The 24,599-nt window shown below is 40.3% G+C and overlaps 2 protein-coding genes across 6 annotated transcripts in view; both read left to right on the top strand.

The window, feature by feature from the left end:
* nos1 (nitric oxide synthase 1 (neuronal)) overlaps positions 1-9,224 on the top strand; it is a 36,887-nt gene extending 27,663 nt beyond the window's left edge. Inside the window, exons 23-29 of one of the 2 annotated variants that reach the window (XM_047592611.1) lie at positions 96-306; positions 1,701-1,788; positions 2,332-2,453; positions 2,837-2,985; positions 3,241-3,435; positions 4,604-4,722; positions 5,867-9,224. In XM_047592611.1, the coding sequence (XP_047448567.1) occupies positions 96-306; positions 1,701-1,788; positions 2,332-2,453; positions 2,837-2,985; positions 3,241-3,435; positions 4,604-4,722; positions 5,867-5,882 (900 nt within the window). In that variant the 3' untranslated portion in view covers positions 5,883-9,224. Of the gene's footprint in view, positions 1-95; positions 382-1,700; positions 1,789-2,331; positions 2,454-2,836; positions 2,986-3,240; positions 3,436-4,603; positions 4,723-5,866 lie in introns of both variants that reach the window. The other variant, XM_047592610.1, reaches the window with a different exon arrangement.
* A 376-nt stretch (positions 9,225-9,600) lies between these two features.
* Positions 9,601-23,502, top strand: lrrc74b (leucine rich repeat containing 74B). Of its 4 annotated transcripts, none has more exons than XM_047592627.1 (10): positions 9,602-9,863; positions 10,670-10,829; positions 12,047-12,189; positions 13,757-13,889; positions 15,848-16,054; positions 18,169-18,278; positions 20,093-20,208; positions 21,287-21,338; positions 22,948-23,043; positions 23,146-23,502. In XM_047592627.1, exons 1-10 carry the CDS (start codon positions 9,621-9,623, stop codon positions 23,260-23,262), a joined length of 1,377 nt encoding a protein of 458 aa, XP_047448583.1. In that variant the 5' UTR covers positions 9,602-9,620; the 3' UTR covers positions 23,263-23,502. The 4 variants fall into 4 exon arrangements, with proteins under 4 accessions (XP_047448585.1, XP_047448583.1, XP_047448582.1 ...); XM_047592626.1 differs by having other exon boundaries at positions 9,604-9,863; positions 21,287-21,365; XM_047592628.1 differs by having other exon boundaries at positions 9,604-9,886; positions 21,287-21,365.
* The last annotated feature ends 1,097 nt before the right edge of the window (positions 23,503-24,599 follow it).

Here is a 24,599-nt window from a genome sequence, read left to right as displayed (position 1 = left end):
TAGCAACTTACCAATGCTAAGCTCTGCAAAATATCCCTCCATGCACATCACACATTCAAATCTTTTTTTTTTTTTTTTTTTTTTTCTCCTGACAGGGCCTGCAGGAGTACGAGGAGTGGAAGTGGTACAACAACCCGACGCTGGTGGAGGTGCTGGAGGAGTTCCCTTCCATCCAGATGCCCTCCACTCTGCTGCTAACCCAGCTGCCCCTGCTGCAGCCTCGCTACTACTCCATCAGCTCCTCTCCGGACGTGCACCCGGGAGAGATCCACCTCACGGTGGCCGTGGTCTCGTACCGCGCCCGAGGTAATGTGGGGATTCCTTTAAAACCTCCAACAATACCCCTGCAAAGATGGCAGCGCCGCCGTAGCCTCACAGATGGTATTCATTTCATTTTCCATTTTGGTTTTAATAATTCAAACTAACTAACTAACCATCAAGCACCAGATTCTGATTTTTAACCTTAAATAACCAGTAACACTGGTGGGTTTTGTGGTGTGAGACAAATTTGATTGGTGTGGGCTACGGTTTTACATTTTTTTTCCTTTACATAAATGCAAAAATAACATTGAAAAACAGGTAGGTACAAGAGCAAATAAACATGTTGGAGTTATAGCTTTAGCTTTTTTATAGCCAGTGTTTGTCACCGTTCAGTCTTGAATATTGTCCATTTTATCCATTGTGTAGTCTTAGGCGGTGTGTCATCTTTTCCATTGTAAAAGATCTTTGTTACCTTCTGAAATTGATCCTGTGCAGGTGGTCCCCATTTCCTAGTAATAGTTCATTTTTTTTACCAGTTATTTGTAATATCTTTAGTATCTGTATCTGTATGTGTCTATAGATATAGTACTGTACGAGACATAGGGATGTTATAATCAAGTATTTTCAGTAGTGAATCATATAACATTTTCCAGAATTGCGTTATTTTATCACATTTCCAAAAAAAGTGATCCACATTAATTTCTCCACATCCCTTTTTTCCATGAGAATTCCCTCCAGATTCATGAATCAGTGGATGTTTAACCAATATTCATCAGTGATTTTTATCTTATTGTTTCACATTTTTTGTATAAGTTTAATGTAAATATAATTTTAGTAGTAAGACAGAATGCCCAGTGTAGAAACTCACTGTCGCGTTTAAAGACACCTTGGCTCCTGCTTGGCCCCTGCAAAGACTTGAAAAGTCAAATGAGTCATCCTCTCTGCAAAACCCTCTGATGGCCAGAGGGAGAAGTGGAAAAGTTAAAAGCCGCCTTTTAAAGCCTGGTTGCTTCATGAGGCAGTCGGACATCAGCTGTAATTACAAAAAAAAAGAAAGAAAAGAAAAGAGATGTAGAAACACCTCAAGGAGATTCTGTATCTCTAAACAAATCCTATTTGGAGATATGGGCACAGGCATAAAAACACTGCAGCTCAAGGATCTTAGCATCTATAATCTCTGCTTGTCAAGTATCCAGCAAACATTACCGGAGCGGCACACGGCTATTTTCTCTCACTTGGAATGTGCGCTCGAGTATTTACTATGATTGTATAAGCAACAGCTGAATTACTGTAAATTTCCTTGAGAGCGAGAAAGGGACGTCACTAGCCTCGCAAAGGTGTTGGGACCACTCTTCTCCTGTTAGTTTGTACACTTGAAAAGAGTGGGAGGCAGAGGAGAGATGAGCCTAAAGTGCTTGCTTGGTAATCATCCCTTTCAGATGGAGAGGGCCCCATCCACCATGGAGTGTGTTCATCGTGGCTCAACCGGATAGAGAAGGGAGAGATGGTGCCGTGCTTCGTCCGAGGGTAAAAACGAACCTGTTTCTCCACAGAACATTGTAGGATTGCAGAGGAGTATGTATTTTTTTAATGAGAGCACTGACCGTTTAGATGAGAAGCTTGATACTGCTGCTAAATATTAAAGCCGCAAACGCCATCCGAGCTAATTTGCCGCGGAAACGACTAGCCTGACCCCGCGTAACACTTGGGAAATTTCTGCCGCCCCAAACCAACCACTAATTAGGACCTTTTAGTTTAATTTGTGCGAAAACCCAAGCGTAAACATGGCAAATCACCATTTCACCAGAGGTTATGTGTTGGACAATTTGTTGGTTTACGCTAAATAAACAAGATAAATGTGTTAATTAGTGAGCTTTAGAGGTACCAGTAGGCGGTTTTCATTACCACTAGACAGAGCCAAGGTTCCACGTTCTGTGCTAAGCTAAGGGAGCTGAGATATTCTCAAAGGGAGTCAACAAGCATGTTCCCCCAAAATGTCTCAAAATGTGAGTTTTTACAGGCTTTTTATTATATTTTACATTGAATATCTTGTCTACTCTGTCATTCTAGTGCGCCATCGTTCCAACTTCCCAAAGACAACCAAGCACCTTGTATCCTGGTGGGTCCAGGAACAGGCATCGCCCCTTTCAGAAGCTTCTGGCAACAGAGACTGTATGACCTAGAACACAATGGTAAGACATAACTGATACATACTTCTATGTGCATCATCCCTCAGATACTTAATCAGTTTGGGATATAGTGTATTTGGAGGCCAAGTATTCTTCATGTTTTTTTGAGTTAGGGTGGTGTCCAGGTCCCTACAGAACATTATATTGTCACAAGATGGTTATTTACATCCCCTGTTAGTGGTTTTAATGTTAAGGTTGATCAGTGTATATCAACCCTCCTGCACATGGCCATAGAAATAATCTTAAATTTGACGTTTTATTCCAAGGATATCCAGAAAAAGCAGAAAAAATGTCTTTTGAATTTGAATTATAGTTGAATTTTGACCAAATTCCTATTACAACCATCGCCCCCTCCCTTCTGATCGACTCTGCCGCTCCCCTTCAAGGGATTGATTCATGCCCCATGATCCTGGTGTTCGGCTGTCGGCAGTCTGTGATGGACCACATCTACAAGGAGGAGACCGTCCAGGCCAAGAACAAAGGCGTGTTCAAGGAGCTCTACGCGGCCTATTCCAGAGAACCCGGCAAACCAAAGGTACAGGCACTGAACTGTCCATAAAACCGTGGATGAGTCAGCTTGTCACAACACTCTCTGGACTGCTGTGTGGGTTTGAAATGAATTCAGAGCACAGAAAGGGTTGAACAAAAAACGACTGTGGTTATGTTCTGAAGTACCATCGCTCCAGTCGACACTGTATTTCCTTCTTATAGCTTCACACTCTAGTTCTTCATTTACATTTTTATTAAACCTCTGCTTACCGAACATCAAATGTCCTCTCCGCTCCGTCAGAAATACGTACAGGATGTGCTGCGCGAGCACCTGTCGGAGACGGTGTACCGGAGCCTGAAGGAGGAAGGCGGACACATCTACGTGTGCGGGGACGTTACGATGGCCGGGGACGTTCTCAAGACTGTCCAGCAAATCATCAAGCAGCAAGGCAGCATGAGCCTGGAGGACGCCGGCTTCTTCATCAGCAAGCTTCGAGTAAGAGACCGAGACGGCGTGTGGCCGTTAAAGCTTTCAGTGCACGGCTTTAGCAAAATAAAACGATTTCACACTGAGCCTTTTTTTTTTTTTTTTTAAGATAATCGGCACCACTTAAATCTTTTAAACCTGCGGAGAGTGTTTCCCAGAGCTGAGGAGGGGTGCAATCACAGAGACGGAGTAGTAGCCAGCAGCAGTTTAGAGTATGGAGGGAACGGTAGTTGCTAATGTAACCATGGTTTGATGAATTCTGCCATGAAATTTCAGATTATCAGATCAAATTATGGACAACTGGACTCGACAATGATCCATACGAACTAGTATGGATTTGGAAAAGTGGATTAGCCTTAGTTTAAGTTAGTTTTAAGTAATTTTAGTTACGATAAATGTAGCTAAACGCACATGCTAACACTAAGAGCTTACTGAGAAGTAACGTTAGCCATACAATACTGTAGCGTTAAAAGGTATTGGATTCCAGCTGTTTCTTCATACAATTTAGATGCTATTAAAGCCTGTGATTCAAGCTAATGCTGCTAATCTCAATGTTCAACTGTCACTTTTTACTGCTCAGTGGCTGTAACCATGGTGACTTGCTGTGACATCACATGCATACCCTCTATAGGAAGCAACCAAGATATTCTGGAGCATCAGAAACCTTTTTCTTTTTTTTTTTAAGTTGCAGTTTTAGAGTCTATGAAATAAAGTGAATAAACATTGTTGTCACATTGTTCATGAAAAGAACAAAACAAACAATATTGTAATTATTTTCGCTGCCAGAAGGGGGAGACATACGTTCTGTACTGCAGCTTTAAACAAGTGAATAATTATAATGTATAATAAATAAATATCTACTTTAGAGCCATGGCTGGAAATTAGAAGAGATTTGCACCATGGAGAAAAAGTTGGAAAAGTGGAAGATGTTTAATTGACCTTCTGATATATGAGCTCCAAGATACTTGATTCTTGTTTTAGATTTTTCATGCTTTCTTTTTACTTAATTGACAGGATATTAAAGTACTTATTCAAGTACTTTGTTTGTTCTCAGGAAAATCCAATAAAAAAACTAAAATTAAGTATTAAAAAAAATAATAAAATTAATGAAGACATAACACTATACTATGAATATTAAGTATCTTTTCCTCTGCTTTCCCCTTCCTATTGTTACCAGGATGAGAACCGCTACCACGAGGACATCTTCGGTGTCACCCTGCGCACCTATGAGGTCACCAACCGGCTTCGTTCAGAGTCCATCGCCTACATCGAGGAGAGCAAAAAGGACCCAGATGAGTAAGTGATAATTTCCTGCTAATGAAATGACGCACAAAATGCAAATTAAGGGGAAATGTTGATGGTTACAGAGGCGCTGGACAAAAGGCTCAAAGCAATTAGTAAGACTTGTCCTTTTAATAGAAAACCAGATATACACAAACTGCCAGTTCATGGCAGTTTGGCTCGATGTGCCAAAGATGGACGGACTAATTGCTCAACACGTTATTAAAGTTAGCCTGGAAGCTTTCCCGTGTATTGTTTTTGTTTCCCAGCTGTGTATGAGTAATCAGTCAATTTTGTGGGAAGGCTGCGTGAAGACTGGCATTTAACATTTAGCAAGCTGCGTCTGCTAATCTGGGAGGCCGTTTGGGGAACCTACTGACTCAGAGTCATGAGTCATGTTTCACAATTGCACCTTAAACGAAACCAGAAAAGACCTGACGTTAATTTGATTCCTCATCACCTCAATCTACTAATTGAACTTGTAGCTTGTCTTTTAGGAGATTTTAATAGGCGTCGTGATGTCTCCACACAAATGAATCAAATATCATTCACCCGTCTCGTCCGTAGCTCAGCTGAACCGTGTGGGATGCTGAAGATGATGCGGTTGCCAGCTGGTCAGTTCGTATTTTAGGAAAAAATTTCTCATTTTCATTGAGATTTATCTTGACCAGAGCGTCTGCAACTTGGATTGAGACGCTTGCAAGTCATCTGTAACCTGTAGTCGTTGGCGACGCCGATGTGTTGTCGCCCCTACTTTCGCATGAAAACAGAGTGGGTAACCATAGAAACCTGCAGAGAAGAGCCTTTAAACTAACAGGATTAGAGGGAAAGCGAGTGGCTCTGTTCCATTTCTGTTTTTGTTTCTGACGTTATTTGTGCATATTCGAGATTAGACACTTCATATACCCTTGCCATGAGAGCAAAACAAGAGCCCTACATAGCCACTATGGCTCATTAAGTACCAACATAATGCATCACAGACGACAGTTCCTGTGTGGATTGTCACTTGAATTTCACATTTGGCCATCAAAGCGCCTGCTCGCCGGATGAGTAATGACTGTAACATCTCTATTTCTCTGTCTCTGTTGCTCTCGCCCTCTTTATGTCCCTCCTTCTGGTTTTATTTATTTATTTATTTCCCCTTCTCTCTGTCTCTCAGGGTCTTCTGCTCGTAGGTTGATTGAGTCGCCGGCTTTCTGACAACAACCAGTCTGGAGGACTCATCAACGCTGGTTAAAGAATACTGTGCCAATTTTTTGTACTGTAAAAAAAAAAAAAAAAAAAAAAGAAGAAAAGAAAAAGAAAAAAGGTTTATTTCTTTCTTTTGTACCACTTCTTCAGTGTTTCTGTTGGGCTCTGCGGTTTTGTCTGTATCAAGTTGGAAATGTTCTGTTCTCTGAGAATCTGTTTTGCTTGTTGATGATACTTCCAAAAATTATAAATTGATCATTTTTGATTCATAATGTGTGCACCTAATGTAATGACCTGCCTCATTGTGAATGCATGACCAAGACAAGAATATACTCAAGAAATATGATATACTCTGTGTTATTGTTCCAGCTTTTATTGGGGTTTTATATCGGCAAGGCAGCGTGTGTCACTGATAACTATGTGTCGGTGTGAATTAACTTTAATTGTAGAGGAGGGAATCAGGACTGTTAAACATTTATTTGGGCTTTTTTTTTTTTTTTTTTTTTAAAATGTCAAAGGCTGTCGTTGTAGTCAAAGAAAGCTGTACAGGCATGCTGACAGGAAAAAAAAACACACAAAAAAAACATGAAAGACAGATGTGTTGCGCGCAAATCTGACACGGTTCACCCTGAATTAAGAAAACAGCAGCTCAGTCACGGCCTCGGTAAACATATATAATCTAGCTCTTCACTAGTAATCCATCAAAGTGCATCAGCCTCTGCTCTTCTTACGGTCCTATCTGTTCCGTCATCATAATCTCGTACGTCTCAGTCGGCAGCAGCTGCCTAGGAACGTGCAGCGCAGCCAGTAAAAGGCCGTTCCTGAGTCAGCAAAAAAAAAAAAAAAAAAAGTTTTCGATAAATATCTACTGTAGAGCTGTGGCTGGAAATTAGAAGAGATTTGTACCATGGAGAAAAAAGACTTATCAACTGAGAGGAACTTGCGGGTTTTTCACACGAGAGGGGAAATGATTATTATTTTGGAGGAAATTACAGATTAATGATTGGCATTTTGGGGTTTGTTGATAAGGATTTGACTATGGTTGTAGGTTATATGTAGGGTTTTATTGTGTGGGGTTTAGCAGTTACAGTTGTTGTGTACTTTAAAGAGAATACGAGGGCTACTGTGTTATTTATTAATTTATTTTTTTCATACAAGTTAGTCCTAATGCAGCTCGGCTTAAAAACTGGAGGTGGAGAAAAACGTGTAACAGTCTTGGCTATTAAGGCAGGGGTCGTATTATCATCATTTTGCATTTTAAGCTTTCCCTTTACTAAGATATGTTGGATTCATGTTAATGTGTATTTAAATACATTTACATTTGTGGGGGGAAAAAAAAAACATAAAAAAATGTCTAATCAACCAAAGATTTTGCAGTTCTCCCTGTTGAAAAGATGTATTAAGGCCTCATAGCGACTGGTTTAAAAAACAAACAAAAAAAAGTGTTATTGATTTTGGGCTTTTCATAAATGCATTTGACCGATAGTAATGAGGGGTTAAGAAAAAAGGGCGACGTGCAGAAAAGGCCAATGCCCCCCCCCCTCCTCACCTGAGTGAGCTACCTGTATCCAGTCTTTATGCTAAGCTAGGCTAATTTGCTACTGACTTGCATTATTATGTCTGTATTTCCTCAAAAACGAAGCATATCTCTGACAAGACGTTGCAGCCGACTGCTGCCAACTCGGTCTCAGTCGTCGCCTCTTGAGCTTTTAAAATTAGCATCCAACGGCTTCGTAACTCCTCTGCCTGTTGCCTTACATGAAGTCTTTGCCTGCGTCTGGCGGTCGTCTGCATTAACCCACCCTTCTGTCGTCGTCGTCGTCGTCTCGCTGCATGTGTTGCGCTGTCTTGTGGCTCGGACGCCACGACTTCACTGTGACCTGCTCGGCGGCACCGGTGCACCTGTGCGCTGGTGCGCGCACACGTGGGCCCTAGAAAACCATCCTAAGTGTGCTCATCTCTACACGAGTGGGTGTAAACATGCATGACCTCAGGTGTGTGTTTCTTACATGACTATTTTTGCTCGTTACCTTGTCGAAGCTGGTCAGGTTTTTCAAATGAGCATGAGGCTCTTGCTCTGAGTCACAGACGAGCCTGCAAATGTAATATTACAGATGGTGTTTTGGTAACAGGAAACTGCCCACGTGGCTTTTTTATTTATCTTTTATTTATTTTATTTGTATCTCAGCTGCTTGGCTCGATTCTTTTAAGTTTCAGGGAAGTCCTTCATCCAGAGACGAGAAGCAAGCACACTGCCGCTGTGGTCTTTTTTTTTTTTTTTTTTTAAACTGCTTTCCAAGGAGTCAGGGTTGTAGTTTGGAGATATTTATGCAGGGGCCCACATCGCTTTCTGATCACCCGCTCTGCATCAAAGGCGGCTTTTACTCGTCACACTGGGAAGTCTTCTTCACGCCCTTTCTTTTTGTCTTGGGTTCAGAATTTAAGATGGCTGTCAGCATGATTAAATGATTTCAATGTGGGTTTTTTTTGCTGTTGTTTTTTTATTTTATGTCGTTAGTCGCTGCTGAGAATCTGTTTCCAAGTACTTTTTTTATTGTTTGGGTAGAAAATGGGTGATTCCCGTTGTCCCCGCTGTTGTTCATTCTGGATGAATGTCTCCTCTAATTTGTTTAAGCGGTTTCAGTTTAATTGGAATGAGAGCTGCCAAGAGAAAAAAAAAAAACATGTCTGTGATGCAAACTGTGCAACAGGAAAAGAAGTGACAAGATACAGCTTCTCTATATATAGCTTCTATATACATATAAATATATATATATATTAAAAGACAAAATATAAACTATAAAGAGTTCCACTTCAATCTTTTCTAAGAATGTATTTTGATTATGTAAATGAGCACTATGATGCTGCTTGATTTAAAGAAAAAAAAGAACAACAAAAAAAAGGCCTATTCTGAATCTCATATCCTTTAGGTATGAGGACATAAACAGCAGCATTAAACACATGCATGGTGATCTCCTGTCTCCTGTTCATATTTAAAAAACAAAACAAAAAAAAAAAACAGAAGAAGCTCTGTCTTATTTGCCAGCACCGTGTCAGTCAGTCAGTGAGACTGTATTGTGAGGTAGTCTGGCCTTTCTCACAGGGCTCCAGGATGGTAACAACATTCTTGAAGGGGGGCGGGAGGGGGGCGTTTCTTTCTTTTCTGTGTTTGCATATCGCTGCTGCTGCTGCTACGAACAACTCTGATCCGATCGGCCTCTGCTACGATGACCTTTGTTGTGTACTTGATTGAGGATAATCCATTTTAATGCATCAGCTGCGAGGACTTTGCATTTACTTACAAATAAAGAGAAACATTTACAGAATACGCCAACACGTTTGTTTGTTTCCTTGCTCCCGGAACCGGTTTGCTCGGGCGGTGGAAACTGGTTCGAGGGTTCGAAGCGTTTTAACTTTTAAAGGTCAGACTCCGGTGTTTGTGAAGACATTTCTGTGTTGCAGCAAACAAGCCATTTGCCTCCCCTCCTCTCCCTGCCTCCGTAAGTGCTGGTTGTCATGGCTCAAGTCGATACTCGAGGCTCTGAGATGTCCCCCACTGCCATGGCAACCCGTCAACAAAACAGGCTGTCCAAACTTCACACAGGGGCTCTGATTGGTGACTAAATAGCAGGTCTCGAAGCACTAGCCATTCCAGTTAGCCCAGCACGCTCCGGCCCTCCCCGAGACCAAGATAGGTTGCATGAACGCACACATGAGTGCACATGCATGCTGCTCAGACCCAGTGCACTGATTTCATCTCTTGCACAAATATTTTTTGGATGGTTCCAAAAAAAAAAGAAGATAAATTAGAAATTTGCTTCTGCAGGAAAGAAGGCTATTTATACCCTTTAAAAAAAAATCACATTCACTCAGAATCAAAGTCATGGTTCATGGGAAGACGTCGGCTGAGGAGGAGCTGCTGCCGCTGCCTTCTGTGCTGGAGGACGATGACGCAGGAAGAAAAAGTGAGAAGCTGCAGTTGGGGGAGGTAGGAAGCTCGCAGTAACTCTTGAAGGCAAGGGAAGTGTGAACCACCAGGTGCAGACTCATGGGACAGATTATTTCATAAAGTGTGAGATTAAAGAAGACACAGGAGAGGGAGACTGGGGCGGGGAATTAATAGAATGTTGTAGAGTTTTTCGAAAGCTTAGAAGCTGGAGACCGCACATCCAGGCTCCTACCTTGCCCACGGCAAGGAAACACTCGGGCTCAGACACACAAGCTAAAGACCTGCTATTTGACCGGTGTACTCCAGTGAATTTATTTAACAGGGGGAGTCTAAACCTTAAAGTCTCTTTTAATTACCCTTTTATGTGGTCTAGTCGCAGGGCTGCACACTTCACGGTCAAGTATGAGAAACACAATCCACGCCATTTTCCAAGGTTTCAGCTCCAGCAACATCATTCAGATGCGCTTCCTAACGCAAAATGTCCAGTCACACCGTGTCTACTTTTGCTCAGTAGCATATCTAATGCTGGAAATAGCTCTAAATGCAATGTGTGGAAATAAACGCAGTGAAAGGCAGCGTCTGGATCACCAGGTTAAAGGCACGTAGGAAGAAAGGAGTGGGCGGGCAGGGAAATACTTACAAAGACCTCAGAGACGGACTGAGACAAGCTTAAAGGGCCGAGTTAAAACCGTCCGTCCTCATTGAGGCGCTGAGCTGTCCAAGGTGCAGGGATCAGTTTTGTTCCCCTGGAAGCACATCCATCCGTCTTCACACTCGGGCTGCCTACTCACGACGTCTTACTTTTTCTCATTCTCCATCCAGAAAGCGCTGAGCCAGACGGGGCCAAAAGACCAACCTGACGTTAGCGTGCTAGACGGAGGCGAAAAGGAAGAAGACGAGGAAGAGGAGACTGAAGGAGGAGGAGGAGGAGGAGAGCGTGTGGCCTCCGATGAAGACTATGACACAGATTTGGAGCTGAGAGGTGGGACTGAATCTGGGCAGAAGATAAAGAAGGGGATCAGTCAACCAACCAATCAGCCAAACTTTATTCATAGAGCACTTTTTGTACAAAAGATGCAGCCCCAAATAAAAACAAAAAACGTCAGACTCAGTAGACCACAAACACACACATGAACATTTAAAAACACTGAATAACTAAGAACGACGAGGATACGCTTTCCCACCCTCCCACCTTGAAGTTGAGGAAGCACCAGAGACATAAAAATAACTGTATAAATTATAACTATGGTAAATAAAATTCAATTAAAATGCAGACTAAAAAGTTAAAAAATAATAAATTAAGTTAAAATTAGTTTAAAGTAAAAAAAAAAATTAATAAAATAAAATAAATAAAAATCAATTAATAACCAGGCTAAAAATGTAAAAAAAAAAAAAAAAAAAAAAAACATTATTTAGTTAAAAGTCAAACTAAAAAGATACAATATTAAATAAATGAATAGATAAAATAAAATAAAATAAATAAAAATCAACTAATAACCAGGCTAAAAATGTAAAAAATAATAAAATAATTTAGTTAAAAGTCAAACTAAAAAGATACAATATTAAATAAATTAATAAATAAAATAAAATAAAATAAAATCAATAAAATCAACTATAACCAGAGTAAAAAGAAAAAAAATATTTAAAAAGAGAATAATAATAATAATAATAAAAGTGGTGATAAATGTTGTAGTGTTCCCTCTTTCTGAAAAGTGACATGACTTGTGGGTTTCTATGTCTGAAGTTAGTAATTTTATGCTTCAAGTCAGATTTTACACCAACACAAAGTATTATGAGTCTTAATATGATCTTGATCACAAGAGTACAAAGCCCTCCTGTCCATCTGTTAATCTTTTTCCACTTTGCTTTTCCATTCTCTGAATCTCTAAATGAGTTCAGAAAAAAAAAATTATAAACCAGAAACTCCTACACGTGCCCGCCCACGCACGCAGAGACCTGTTCTGCATGTTAATGATTTCATCTCAGTCTTTGTGTCGGGCTTCCTTTTCACCAGAAGTGAAAACCATCTGGTATGAATGAATGAGCTCTTCTGACGGGGCCAAATAAGACACAAGGGAGTTTTCAATATCGCACTCAAAAGGTCTTCTTCTGGAGGAAAGTGGCACATTTCTCGTTTTCAAAGAGGCATTGATAGCGAACAATTGAAGACAGACGCCGGCGTCTTTCTGTGTGTTGCAGGTGAGGAGGAGGAATATGATCCAACGGGGAGAACGTGCTACATGAGGGCGTGCAAAAAGTTTCTGGTGGCGCCTGCGTCTCATTTCCTTCAGCACATAAACAATAGTCAGCTGGACATGATGCATCGTGGTCTGGGGCCTCAGGTGATTATAATAATAATAATTATTATTATTATTATTATTATTATTATTATTATAAGGTTCGTATTATCAGCCACAACATTATGACCACTGAGAGGAGAACATTAACCCCCACCCCATTGCAATAAAACTGCTTGATATCACACACAAAATGGTTTAGGCACAACTAAAAAAAAAACATAAAAACAGCATAAGATGTTGACCCGGACCAGAGGCTCCTCCCCTCAACCCATAGGACCCAAAGCTCCTCCACTAACTACATCCTGTTTCCAGACTCCACATGACCCCCTCAGAAGACCCGTGTCCTTTCTCTGATGAGGCACAACTGTTCTGCTGTCAGAGCACAAGAGCAAAAAAAGAAGTCAGGATAGCACAATAAAGCCCGGAGGCTTATTTCCATTGCGAACATTAATGAAAAACAGTCGATTACGATTACACTCAAGAAATTAATAAAAAAATAAGTAAATAAAGAACATTACCAGACTCCTGCTGTAAAAAATGTCTTTAGTGCCAACTTGAAACCTGTCAAGCTGCGAATGCTTTTAAGATTTCATGGCAATTTATGCCATAAAGTTATTGACGGGTACAACAAAATACTTTCCTTCCCCGTGTTACTGTTAAACCTGGATGGAACAAAGTCAGTGGTTATGAATGTCCCTCACCTGGATGAAATATTTTTTAAGGACTGAGGGACATCACCATGCACACAACATTAGGAAGGTGGTCATAATGTTATGCCTGATCGGTATATGTGTATATGTTTCATCTCAGTGGTTCACATTTGTGTCATTTGACTCTTTCATATTAATTTACTCTTTAAACACAATGTTCAAATCCCTGCATGTTGTATTTAATCCATGTAACCTGTATGTACATATCCTCAGAAAAATAAGAAAGCCTTCTTGTTAATTAGCCTGTAGCCCCACCAGTCAATGACAGCTGAATGGCTTTTTAACGGTTAATCAATGTAAAATAGGTTTACGGCCCCTACGTCTCTGATGTGAAGCTCTTAGCAGCACAGTTCTTTTACAAGCTTCCGCAGAGCTGTAAATGAAAAGATGTAAAAATAAATCCACGTCATTTTCCAAGGTCTCAGCTCCAGGAACATCATTCAGTTAAGATTAAACTGGTTTTTAAGTAAGTCGTCACCTGTCAGTCACCGAGAGTAACGTATTTTCAGATCCTACAGAGATGTATTTAAACACTGACTGCACCCTGGCATGAGGCTCTAGCTGCCTTTTTTTCCCCGTCTTTTCTCTCTTTTTTTTGCAAGATCATGTTAACATAAGGCTTCATGCACTCAACTTTCTCATTAGCCGTGCTAGGAACTATAATTTTCACGTACTGTGAGCTTCATTTCTGACCCACGCCTCCACACAGCTCCCTTCTGCTTCATTTGTCTCACACAGGTTTAATATTCCTCTCTCTTTCCTGCCCACCTGCATCAGTGCATCTACCTTTTTAACTGGAATACAGACAAGAAAATATGCTGCAGTGAACAAACACAAGAATTTCACATTGAGTGTGTGTGTGTGTGCGTGGTGGTGGGATGTTGGTTGTGTGTTTACAGGGCACCAAAGCACTGGCGGTTCCCCTGGTAACCAACACTTCAATACTGCGGCTGGACCTGAGAGATAATTGGATGGAAGAGATGGGCGGAGCTGCCATTGCCGAGATGTTAAAGGAAAATTGTTACATTACAGGTGGTTGTACTTGGCTCTTAAGCGTGTTTACAGCCCTTCTGCCGTCACTCCGGGTCACTTTTTTTTCCAGCTAATGTGCCATCCCCACTCCCACTTGCACGACATGCTAACCCCATTATATTAACAGCTCATGATTTAACATCTGGGGTCCCCCCGTTTTATATTTGCTAAATGTCATGTTGCAAAAGTCTAACAGACTGCTTAGGGAGAAGGACTCCCATGAGTCAAATAGGCGCCCAATTAAACTTTGTGACAATCCAATTTTATATATAGCCTACATGTTAACAAATGAGAACTCTGAGAGGACTGAGATCAGCAAAGTTTACATAAAGTTTTCTAGTGCTGCAAGTCGACTATGGGATCAAAAATCAAGTCGACACCGAGTAGTCTCTGATTACACCTTATGAAAACCAGTAGAAAATAATGAAATCTATGTTTTTGACCTGAACACATATGCCGAGAATAGACAGGTCATGTGCTGCATATCCTGAGCTGCAGACATGTATAGCCTGTATAAAAACAGGCAGCAACTCAGCCCCATCTACAGCATTTAATAGTACTTCAACAGTAGCATTTTGTGATCAGCCTATACTAATAATAATAATAATAATAATAATAATAATAATAATAATAATAATAATGATAATAATGAATTCCATTTAAATAGCACCTTAAACACTCAAGGATCCTTTACAAGAACAGAGAAGAGAAAATTTAGACAATTGGACAAAACAGACAGGATGAACAGTACAGGGTGAGCTAACCGAGAAGACTGGCTGACTACGGGCCATCAGCCTGGGTAAACAGATGGGCACGAGGGGTGGAAAGAAGACCCAGATTAGAGGACCGCAGGCTTCGTGTTGAAGTGTGAGTGGAGGAGGTCTGAGAGGTACTGGGGGGCCAGGGAGCAGGGGGCTTTATAGGTAAGAAGGAGGATTTTGTAAGAAATTGTAAGAGTTTTATGGGGAGCCAGTGAAGGTGGATAAGTGTGGGGGTGATGTGCTGCCAGGGCTCGGTGTAGATGTGAACCCTGGCAGTGTTTTGCTGGATACCCCGAACAGGACTGTAGCAGTCCAGACGGCTGGTGATGAAGGCATGTATGAGGGTCTCTCAGCCTTTGTCTTTGGACTCAGTTTGGATGCAAAGCAGAGAAGGGTGCAATAATTAGAGGAGTGTGTCGACAGCTTGCCCAACTCACTTGAATCAGTTGCACCCTGTAAACTTAGCTTAGTTTAGTAAGTGAAAACATTTTTATTTGCATGAATTAATGTCAGTAACACAGATGCTTGTCTGTAAGAGTAGGACAGTGAACGTAGAGCTGTGTGCATCCATCTGCTTTCAATAATAATTAGCTAATAATTGGATTAAATCCTTGGGCACTGTGTCTAAAATAAAGAATAGTTTCTCTGTGTCCAAATGAAGCCAGATTTATGGTTGTGCATTAGACCTTTGTCATAGTTATACTCCTTGTCTTCTGCCATAAGCTCATCCACAGATCACAATAACAAGCCTAAAATCAAACTTCAATGCATCGTACTTTGAAAACCATGTTCAATAAATTATTTGCTACCAAGCTCTAAAGGAATAAACCAAAAAGCACTGAACAAATTAAAAGTTGGCTCACAGGTGATGTAAAAAGTGTGATATTGTGTTATGGCAGTGGACTCATGAAGAACATTTTAAAGTGTCAGTTGTTGAACTCATGATGGCACTGCAAATTCCAGTCCTCTGATGGGACATGATGAATAAAGACAATCCTCCAGTCAAATTCTGTTCACCAACAACAACAACAACAACAGCAGGCCATAAACAGCACCGTCTAAGGCTAGAGAAAACAGTATGATGTTAAAGTGTGCAGAAAGGTGCAGTGAATAGCTTTCCTTCATCATATTGTGCTTTTGTTCTCCTCTCTCCACCTTACTTAACACTTGACATTTCAATTTGTGCAACAATCCCAGACGTGGACCTATCGGACAACAATCTGGGGGATTATGGGGCCCGAGCCGTGGCCAGTATGCTTAAGGAAAACAGCACCCTGGTGAGGCTCAGTCTATCAGGAAATCATTTCACAGACCAATCCGCCGAACACCTCGGCCCAGCACTGGTCACCAACGCCAAGCTACAGCACCTCGACCTCAGCTACAATGCTCTGGGAGAGCGCACAGGTAGGAAATATAATTAGATCTCTCTGCGTGTTTCAAAGAGTGGAACGGCATCTAATTATTATTAAGATGAGATAAATGTTTTCCATTTATTTTCAGTGTTTTACCATCAAAAGATAACTGAACTCTAAAACACATAAAATACATAAAAGTCTCAAAGAGAGGAATGAGATGTAAATGTGGGTGTACAGTGGTAAGTTGACTAAAGATTTTTTAAAGTTATAGGATAAATGTCTCTGATGACATCACTAATAAAAACACAATAGAAATGAATGAAATCTATATTCCTGATGTGAATACATGCTGAGAACAGCAGCTCATGTGCTACATACTGTGAGTTGCAGACATGTATAGACTGTATAAAAACTGGCTGCACTTCAGCACCATCAGTATCTTTTAATAGTACAACACTTCTTCATGTACTGCAGCTAAAGGTCTAATAACTTTATCAAATAGTCTCTGTTACCACAGGACATTTGGTGAAGTTGTTAACTGACTGATGTCCAGAGGATCTGGACTGTTCTTCTGCTAGCGTTAGCTGATGTCTTTTCAGATGCATTGGAGTAGTACTTTAGTTACTTATAGTTAGAAACACAGTTAAAAAACTATGTCCTCATATGTGGTTATTTCATTATTTATATTATAAAGAAGACACCATAGTGTGACAAAACAGAATTGCAATCAATGAAGTCCCAACGTCCTCAAACGAGTACTTCCTAATTAGCAAAAATTGCTAATTTGTTAAATTTGCACGTCATATCAAACTAGAAATATTAATAAGCAAAAATAAATAAGTTTTAACCTTTGCTACCACTAGATGAAAGATTAAAGCATCCACTAATGAGAACAACAGGTTTAAATGAAGCAGAATAAGCTGCAATAGAACGTAAAACTTAACGTCCCCGTATGAGGACGCAGGGTCTCAGGAGGTTAAAGTGTCTGTGATCCAAACCATGAGGAAACAGTAACATGTAGCCTTTAATCTCAGAATCCGGTAATCAAATTCACTTGGACATACGTTAGAAACTTTCCATTGTTTAAAAGATTCAAATGTGAGAAAACTATTCCTTTAGTCATCTTTAAATAGCCATCGCTGATGTTTTTGCCTAAAATAACTCTATTTTGCTTCCTTCTTCCTTCTTTTGATCACACAAGAATGAATGCCCGCGTTAAATCTCCAAGGAGTCACAGCAAGCAGCTGTGTAGGTGGATTCAAAGCCCTCTTCTCCCTCATATTAAACGATAATTGAATAAACAATGATGCCCTTTACGCTGACCAATTACTGTGAAGTGTGCAGATCCATTTAACATTATGACTTTATGTCAGCGCTGGTATCTACTAGATTTTTGGAGAGCCATGCTCATGAAAGAGTTCGTCATAATAGGAGAGCCTTATCTCCAAGCAGTCGTGGGGCAGCAGGCGGCAGCAGACTGTGGCATTCAAAGGTCAAGAACATTTTACCTTCATTAAAACCTCTCTCAATTATCTTGTGGATGAGCTTTGTGACAGTGAAACAATGGCAGACCAGCACACGAAGCAGCTGACGTGGGTAATTGAAAATAAATCTGCCTGTGTGGGTAAAAAAAAAAAAAAAAATATGTGTGCATCTATGGGTCATCCACACAAATCCACTCCTATATTCTCCACGGCTGAAATACCAACGGACATCCTCATCAATTGTGAGTGCGCCCTTCTGTGTAGCAGGTATCTGAGGGAAAGTGTAGCAATCAAACACTTGTGCTATGGAGCCATTGCTTTTTCACCCAAGCACTCTTGGGTCTTGAGTGACGCCTCTGTGATTATGAACCTATATAGACTTTTATCCTAGTCAGCGAGATGATGATGGCTGCAGCGTTCTTTGGGATTTCTGCCTCTACAAGTCTACGAGTGCTTCTACGTAATGAAACACACAATCACAACATCTCAAGGGTATGACATGTGATGAGGTTCCCGCGACACGGTTTAAAAAAAAAGATTCTAATCCTGATGCTTTTTTTTTTCACCCTTCAGAAATATGTTCAGCATGTCGTCATCTGGACAAGCAAATACAATTGACATTTTCTTTGTTTTTACAATTAGTAAAGTTATTTTTGAATGTGTTGCACTGTGGTTTTAGGTCAAACCCTTGGAGACGCTCTGTCAGAGAACACGGGGCTGAGATCACTAAGTCTGGCCTGGAACTGCATTCGCGGGAGAGGAGCTGTGCTGCTGGCCAATGGCCTCGGGGTAATACAACAAATGAACACCGGTTACCTTGAAGCCCTTTGTCAGAAGGAGTTCAAACAACGCAAATTATGCTCATCCCTCTGTATTTCGCAGTATACCTGAGGTTTAAATGTGGGAGCGTTCCTGTGTGGGCTGTAGTGGTTGGTATTCTTTTGAATTATTCCAAAAAAAAAAAAAAAAACATGGTTTTTGTAAGCTGAAGAGGGGAGCAGTGATGATGATGATGATGATGATGAAGCAGCCTACGGCAATTTGTAAGGCAAAGCTTATGTCAGAAGATTCCTGATGTAACCTGGATTCTATAAATTGAACTCTCTGGTGTTCAAGAAGAATAAACTTTACAAGTTCAAGGAAAGTTTCTGATGCTCCAGATTTTTTAAAAAAAAAAAAAAGAAAAAAGGCTGCATTCAGAAGAAGAAGAAAGCGAAGAAATAAACTCAACTTATGTGACTTCTCCTTGCACAAACAGGTGATAGCAGTGTTTCCTCTACAAAAGGACGTAGTACAGCGTTTTGTGGACGAAATGAGGGTGTTTGGTGGTGTCTGGTCTGGTCTGGTCTAGGTCGGTGCTACAAGTCTTAGTAATATCCACTCAAATGAATGTCAGGACCAAATGTTTCCCAGCCAGGGGCATCACTAGGTTTTAAGGATAGGGGAGGCTTAGCCCCCAGGAAATGCACAGGATGTAAGTGAACATAGCACACGAGCACAAAACAGCTAACAAAGAATTAACAACAATAACTGATCAACGTAGAGGGTAATGTCATGACTTTCACTCGCAACACAATAATTGTTTTTCAAATTGCACAGATTACATATGTGATTAAAATGGAAGAATATATTACTTAATTACTTCAATTAAATTACATGGGACTTTGTGCTGTTAGCTGGGGGCTGGAGATAACTAAGTGAATACTTAGTTTCTTAACAGGAACTTTCTCATATCCATCATTATTGGCTCCGAGTGCAGGCAAGGTCCCAGGGAAAACGTGGATGGGGTTTTCGGTGATGTGGCTGCTCTCTATATGAACAAGAGTTTAATTAAACTCATGTTCTGACCACTTTACATTGAATTTGCCACTACATTTTTATTCTCCCCTTCTCTTCCTTTTTTTTTTTTTTTTTTTTTAATCTTCTCCAGGGCCTTGAGTGACAAGTCAGTTTTTCAGAGTTCACATAACTTCCCCTGGAGCTACGCAATCCTTTATACACTTCCCTCCCCCCAGGATCTATAAATAAACTTTGATGGATAAGTTCCCCTGCAAGAGTGCATTTAACTGAAAATAAGACGGCAGCAAGAAACCATGAAAAGATGACCACGCAAAGTACACAAAAACTTATTTAGACTCATTTGGGAAACAACCCAAACTAATTAATTTGATGAAATGTTTCATCCAGCCTGGTGGATTTTTCTCCAAACAAGAATTATAAAGTTGGACGACTGTGAAAACAAACTCCTGAGACGCTGTGTATTCTAGTGGCGCAGAAACAGAACCTGCCTGTTCAGATAATATGCTAATTGCTAATTGAAGAAGACATTTCATAACTTTGCTACCTCGTGAAACAGCTTCCCCACCCCCCCACCCCCCATCATCCTCAAGTGTCCCACAGACTCGGGGTGGAGGCAGTTTTCTGTATCTTAACGACCTTAACGAGCTGGTCAAGTGGATCCTGATCAGTCAGGTTTGATTGAACCAGGTCCAGAGACGTTCAAGATCATCACTGATCTCTCACTTTAAATGAAGAGGTTTCTTTGGTTCACGGTTAATGTTGCTACAGAACTTCTACCAGTTTATTCTTTTTGTGTTTTGTAGGGAAACATTTTCCTTCGAACAGTGGATCTGTCATTTAATGGTTTTGGGAAAGAAGGAGCCATCGCTTTGGGACAGGCGCTCAAGGAGAACAACGTTTTGGAGGAGTTGAACGTCAGGTATGAGCTGAGCTGTTTTAGTCAATGGAAACTGAGCTTAGCTTTTGTTTAGATCATTCTTTTACACCGATCAGGAATAACATTATGACCACCTTCCTAATATTGTCTTGGTCTCCCATGTTTCTGTAAAAAAGTAATCTGATCACTGATTATTACCCATTTAAAAAGTTACTTAACTTGGCCGACTTAGTTCCTTTACCGATTACTTGATTTTAAAAGTAACTAGTTGGGTTGAGACTTTTAAATCTCTGGCCCTTGGGCCTCCAAGCTGCGCCTCTTACTGCTACTATTTCCAGCTCGAAAATGCTCATGTTTCTCCTCCCTCCCTTGTTGTTTACATTTGTGTCGCTGCACTTGTTGCATACATGACAGAGACTCAAGAAGAAAGCAAAGATATAAAATGGGAAAAAATAGTAACACAGTAACTGGGATTAAGTAACTTTAATCGGATTACTGGTTTGGAAATAGTAACGCGTTAGATTACTCGTTACTAAAAAAGTGAAAAAAGTGGTCAGATTAGAGTAATGTGTTGCCAGCATCACTGGTTGCACAGATACTTGGTCAGTTTAGGATGTAGTGCATTTGGAGGCCAGGTCAGGCTGAATCCTACTGCCATCAAGGAGTGTCATTACTATGGGGTGGGGGTGTCTGGTCTGGTCTAGGTGGGTGCTACATGTCTATGTAACATCTACATGAATAAATACCAGGTCCAAAAGTTTTCCAGCAGAACTCTGAATTGTCACAAGATGGTCAAAGTTATTTACTTCTCGTGACAGTGGTCATAATGTTATGCCTGATCGCTGTATAATTCATGTAATGAATGCAACACGCATTTTGACTTCTGATGATTTTGGTATTTGCAGCTAATAAATAGCTGCCATAAACAAACTCCAGCTAATAGAGTTTCATCCACCTCTTGTTTAACTAAGTAAAAAAAACAAAAACTTGCTTCACAAATTTCCAAACATTTTTCCTACATGACTGAATAATGCCATTTAAAAACTAACACTTTGAGATTGCTTCCCTCACACTCCGCCACACTTTTTTCTTTGCTTTCTGCCTTTGTTTCTCGCCACAGTAACAACCGAATACCCCCTGAAGGAGCCATCCGCCTCGCCACGGGCCTCAAAGTAAACAAGACAATCAAACTCCTGAATGTAAGCTGTTGAAAAGAGATTGGTTCGAGCATCACGAGCAATGGGGGGCATCGGTGGATAAAATGGGATAAATAAATGGATCACTGTACTTTGTTTTAATGTTAATGCCCCAGATGAGTTGGCAGGGGGGGCTCGTCTCAACTGACTCAAAGAAAAAAAAAAATGGAGAAGACACTAAAGTGAGTGTTTGCGCTAAGATGTTCTGTTGCATAAGCAGAGAAGCTTGTGCGGTTTCAGACTTTGACACCGTGATCATCTTGTACTTACCGATGCTCTCTGAGAGACGGCGTATTTTTCGTCACTATTATCTGGACTTCACAATTTCCATTATCTGAGCTTTGCAATTTAAATGAAACCAATTTAAAAGGCAGCGATGCCACAGAGAGGCCAGCAGAAGCAGGAGTGAATACACAAAAGAAACGCGGCATTTCTACGCTTGTTAAGTAACGGCAGGCTTTTTGTTAAGAAATTGTGAGGCGTTCAAAGCACCTGAGACACAATCCAGTCTGCATCTGCTCTAATGGGAGCTAGCAATTACTAATGTAATGGTGTGGTTGACTTTATATTGACAATTCACACTGAAGTTCAAACCAAATGAGGCAGAGAAATGTTCTTTCTGGCAGAGAGTTACATGTGGACATTAACCTCCTGAGACACAGGGTCCTTATATGGGGACGTTAGTTTCAACATGGTGGTGGAATTTACATGGTTGCATACAGTCGTGTAATGTCGTAAAATAAACAGTTTGAACCATACACATACAGTACTGCTGGTGTAAAGGTCTAACTTTATGATGATGTATTTTGAGTTTTTTCTCAAAATTTCACTTTTTTTTCATGAAATTTTGATTTTTTTTCTTGAAATTTTGGTTTTTTTCACAGAATTTTTTCTCAAAGTGCATGATGAAATAAAAATCTACCTCCTCTAATTGTTTTTCTCAAGGGTGGCCCTAATACTCTTCCGTAGAGTTCTCCTTATCCGACTAAGACGGGTTTTTAAACGGCATTATTCAGCCACACTTTGAAAAACCGCTGCTTTATAGTTAATTGACATTCACAGCATGAAAAGAAAACATGAAGGAACGAGATGTAGATCTCAAAAAGGAAATAATCAACCTGACATCATTTCTAAAGTTTTCCCAATTAACGTTCTAAATCCTAATCTGAAAAGCTAAGCCAAGGTAACATCATATGTACGTGCATCAACATGAGGCTTTAACCTCCTGAGATCCAAGCATTTGCTTCTTAATTTCTTTAAGATAAGATTAAGATCTTCAAACTGTTTATTTTACAACATTACACGACTGTATGCAACTATTTAAATTCCACCATCATGTTGAAACTAAGCACCAAAGTTTAAAGACCAAGTGTGCGTGGCACATCAGCAGTAACAGTAATAATAACAAGGAGGAGGAAAACCCCAGGTATAAAGTATGAAGTATAATAGAACCTGACAGAGCCACGCTAAGCTTATCGACGAGCTTCACGGGGGTTGCACAGATTTTTAAGATCTGCCGGAAAAAGACGTCTGAAAGTGTTGAACTGATGCAGAATTGTTGCTGGTAACTCGTGTTTCTGTCCAGATCGGTAGGAATCCCATCCAGACCACTGGATGCTACGGAATCCTTAAATCTATACAGGAAAACCCGGATTCAGCCATGGAGGCTTTAGACTTTTCAGTAAGTCACATGTTTCACCTCGGTCAGAATTTCTGGGAGTGTTTTCCTCGCTGAAGGCAGCCGACTTATTCACCCTCTCCTCTGTGTATCTTTTTTTTCAAGGACATTACAGTGAACCAGGATTTTGACGACTTGTATACAGCAGTGAAAGAAATGTTCCCTGTGCTTAGAGTAAATCACGGGGGCCGAATTGGCACATTCAGAAAAGCAAAAGCTTGAGGAGTGTTACTGTAATTGCTGTACTTTTATGCCAGCAGAGATGGAAGAAGACTTGTCAAAGCCCTATGGACGTTTTTTTACGGAGAGATGAGCCAAAGGATGCCTGCAAAAATATCATCTTTTAAAAAGATGTTGTTTTCTTTCTTTTTCTTTTTTTTTTTTTTTTAAAGAGCCATGTGCGCAGATCCTCCTGAATAAAAGGAACTCGGAATAAATAAAACTTGTTAAATACCCAATCAATTGGAAATAAAGCTCATTCAGAGGCTGCTCATTTAACGACAGAAACAGCACGTATGCCGAGCTTCAAATAATGTTTTGACAAAGTCACTGAAAACGGGCATACAATGCAGGTATTGAGTATGATCCTTTTTAGATATGATCTGATTTGATGTTATGTAATGTCAGTGGGTAGAATGATGGAGAGGATCAGAGAGCACTGCATTGTGTATGAAAAGAAGTGAAAGTGGGTTGTACAAAAGGGATTTAAGTACCGCATGACTAGTTAGAAAAAAAAACGGCTTTGAAAGAAAGGTCCACGATTAGATAAGAGACTGTTTACTGACAAAACTCAAACTGTGTTACATACAGTATGCTGTCCATTGACAGAATGCATTCCCTAACCCTCGCAACCCTAACCTGCCAGTATTTACTCATAACACCGACTATTTCCTGATAACAATTGAATTTACAAGAATAAATGACACAGAAATTGGAAAAAAAGAAAAGAATCATTACAGTAAATGCTTATCTGATGGGGCTATAACTAGATATAAGGAGGTAATTATTTACCTCGGCTCCATGTGCAAATATTATTCAGATTCAGAAAACTTTATTTGTCCACAGGGGGCAATATAAGCCACAATATATACAAAATAAATACTATACAACAAATATTTGAATCTTTCCATGCTGTCCATGGAGGGTGATTGTAGAAGTAAAATGAATAAAATGTAAATGTACGCAGGAATTTATCTTTTTACATGTTACTGCAGAGGTTGTATGGCTAATAAATAACAATAAATATCAACAGGAAGCAGTTGCAGAAAAAAAAGGTACTACTGCAACTTCAAAAGTGTGCTGTGGGGTAAGGTGACGAGACATGACCAAATTAGGAAACAGGGACAATTACAGTTTCATGTATTTTGACATATTTAAACATATTTAAAATACTATGTCTTGAATATCAATAGTAGCGCGACAAGCTACCGTACTGTTTATAGTCTGCGCGCAACACGCTGACTCGGGCTTCCTTTCCGGCTACCGTAATAACCGCTGTCTGCGCGCAACAATTATTTTCAGATAGCGGTAATCCAAAACGATGACTGTGCCCAGAAATT

This window comes from Mugil cephalus, chromosome 8, assembly GCF_022458985.1.
Source record: "Mugil cephalus isolate CIBA_MC_2020 chromosome 8, CIBA_Mcephalus_1.1, whole genome shotgun sequence".
Lineage (NCBI taxonomy): Eukaryota > Metazoa > Chordata > Actinopteri > Mugiliformes > Mugilidae > Mugil > Mugil cephalus.
Note: the sequence above shows the minus strand (reverse complement) of the source record. Positions and strands in the feature narration are given on the sequence as shown.

Bases quoted from the DNA above. Each gene is read 5' to 3' on its own strand.
- lrrc74b (XM_047592626.1), top strand. From the start codon at position 9,621: ATGCATGCTGCTCAGACCCAGTGCACTGATTTCATCTCTTGCACAAAT. The intron at 10,830-12,046 runs GTGGGACTGAAT...TGTGTGTTGCAG, and splicing joins CACAGATTTGGAGCTGAGAG to GTGAGGAGGAGGAATATGAT. The intron at 20,209-21,286 runs GTATGAGCTGAG...TTCTCGCCACAG, and splicing joins TTGGAGGAGTTGAACGTCAG to TAACAACCGAATACCCCCTG.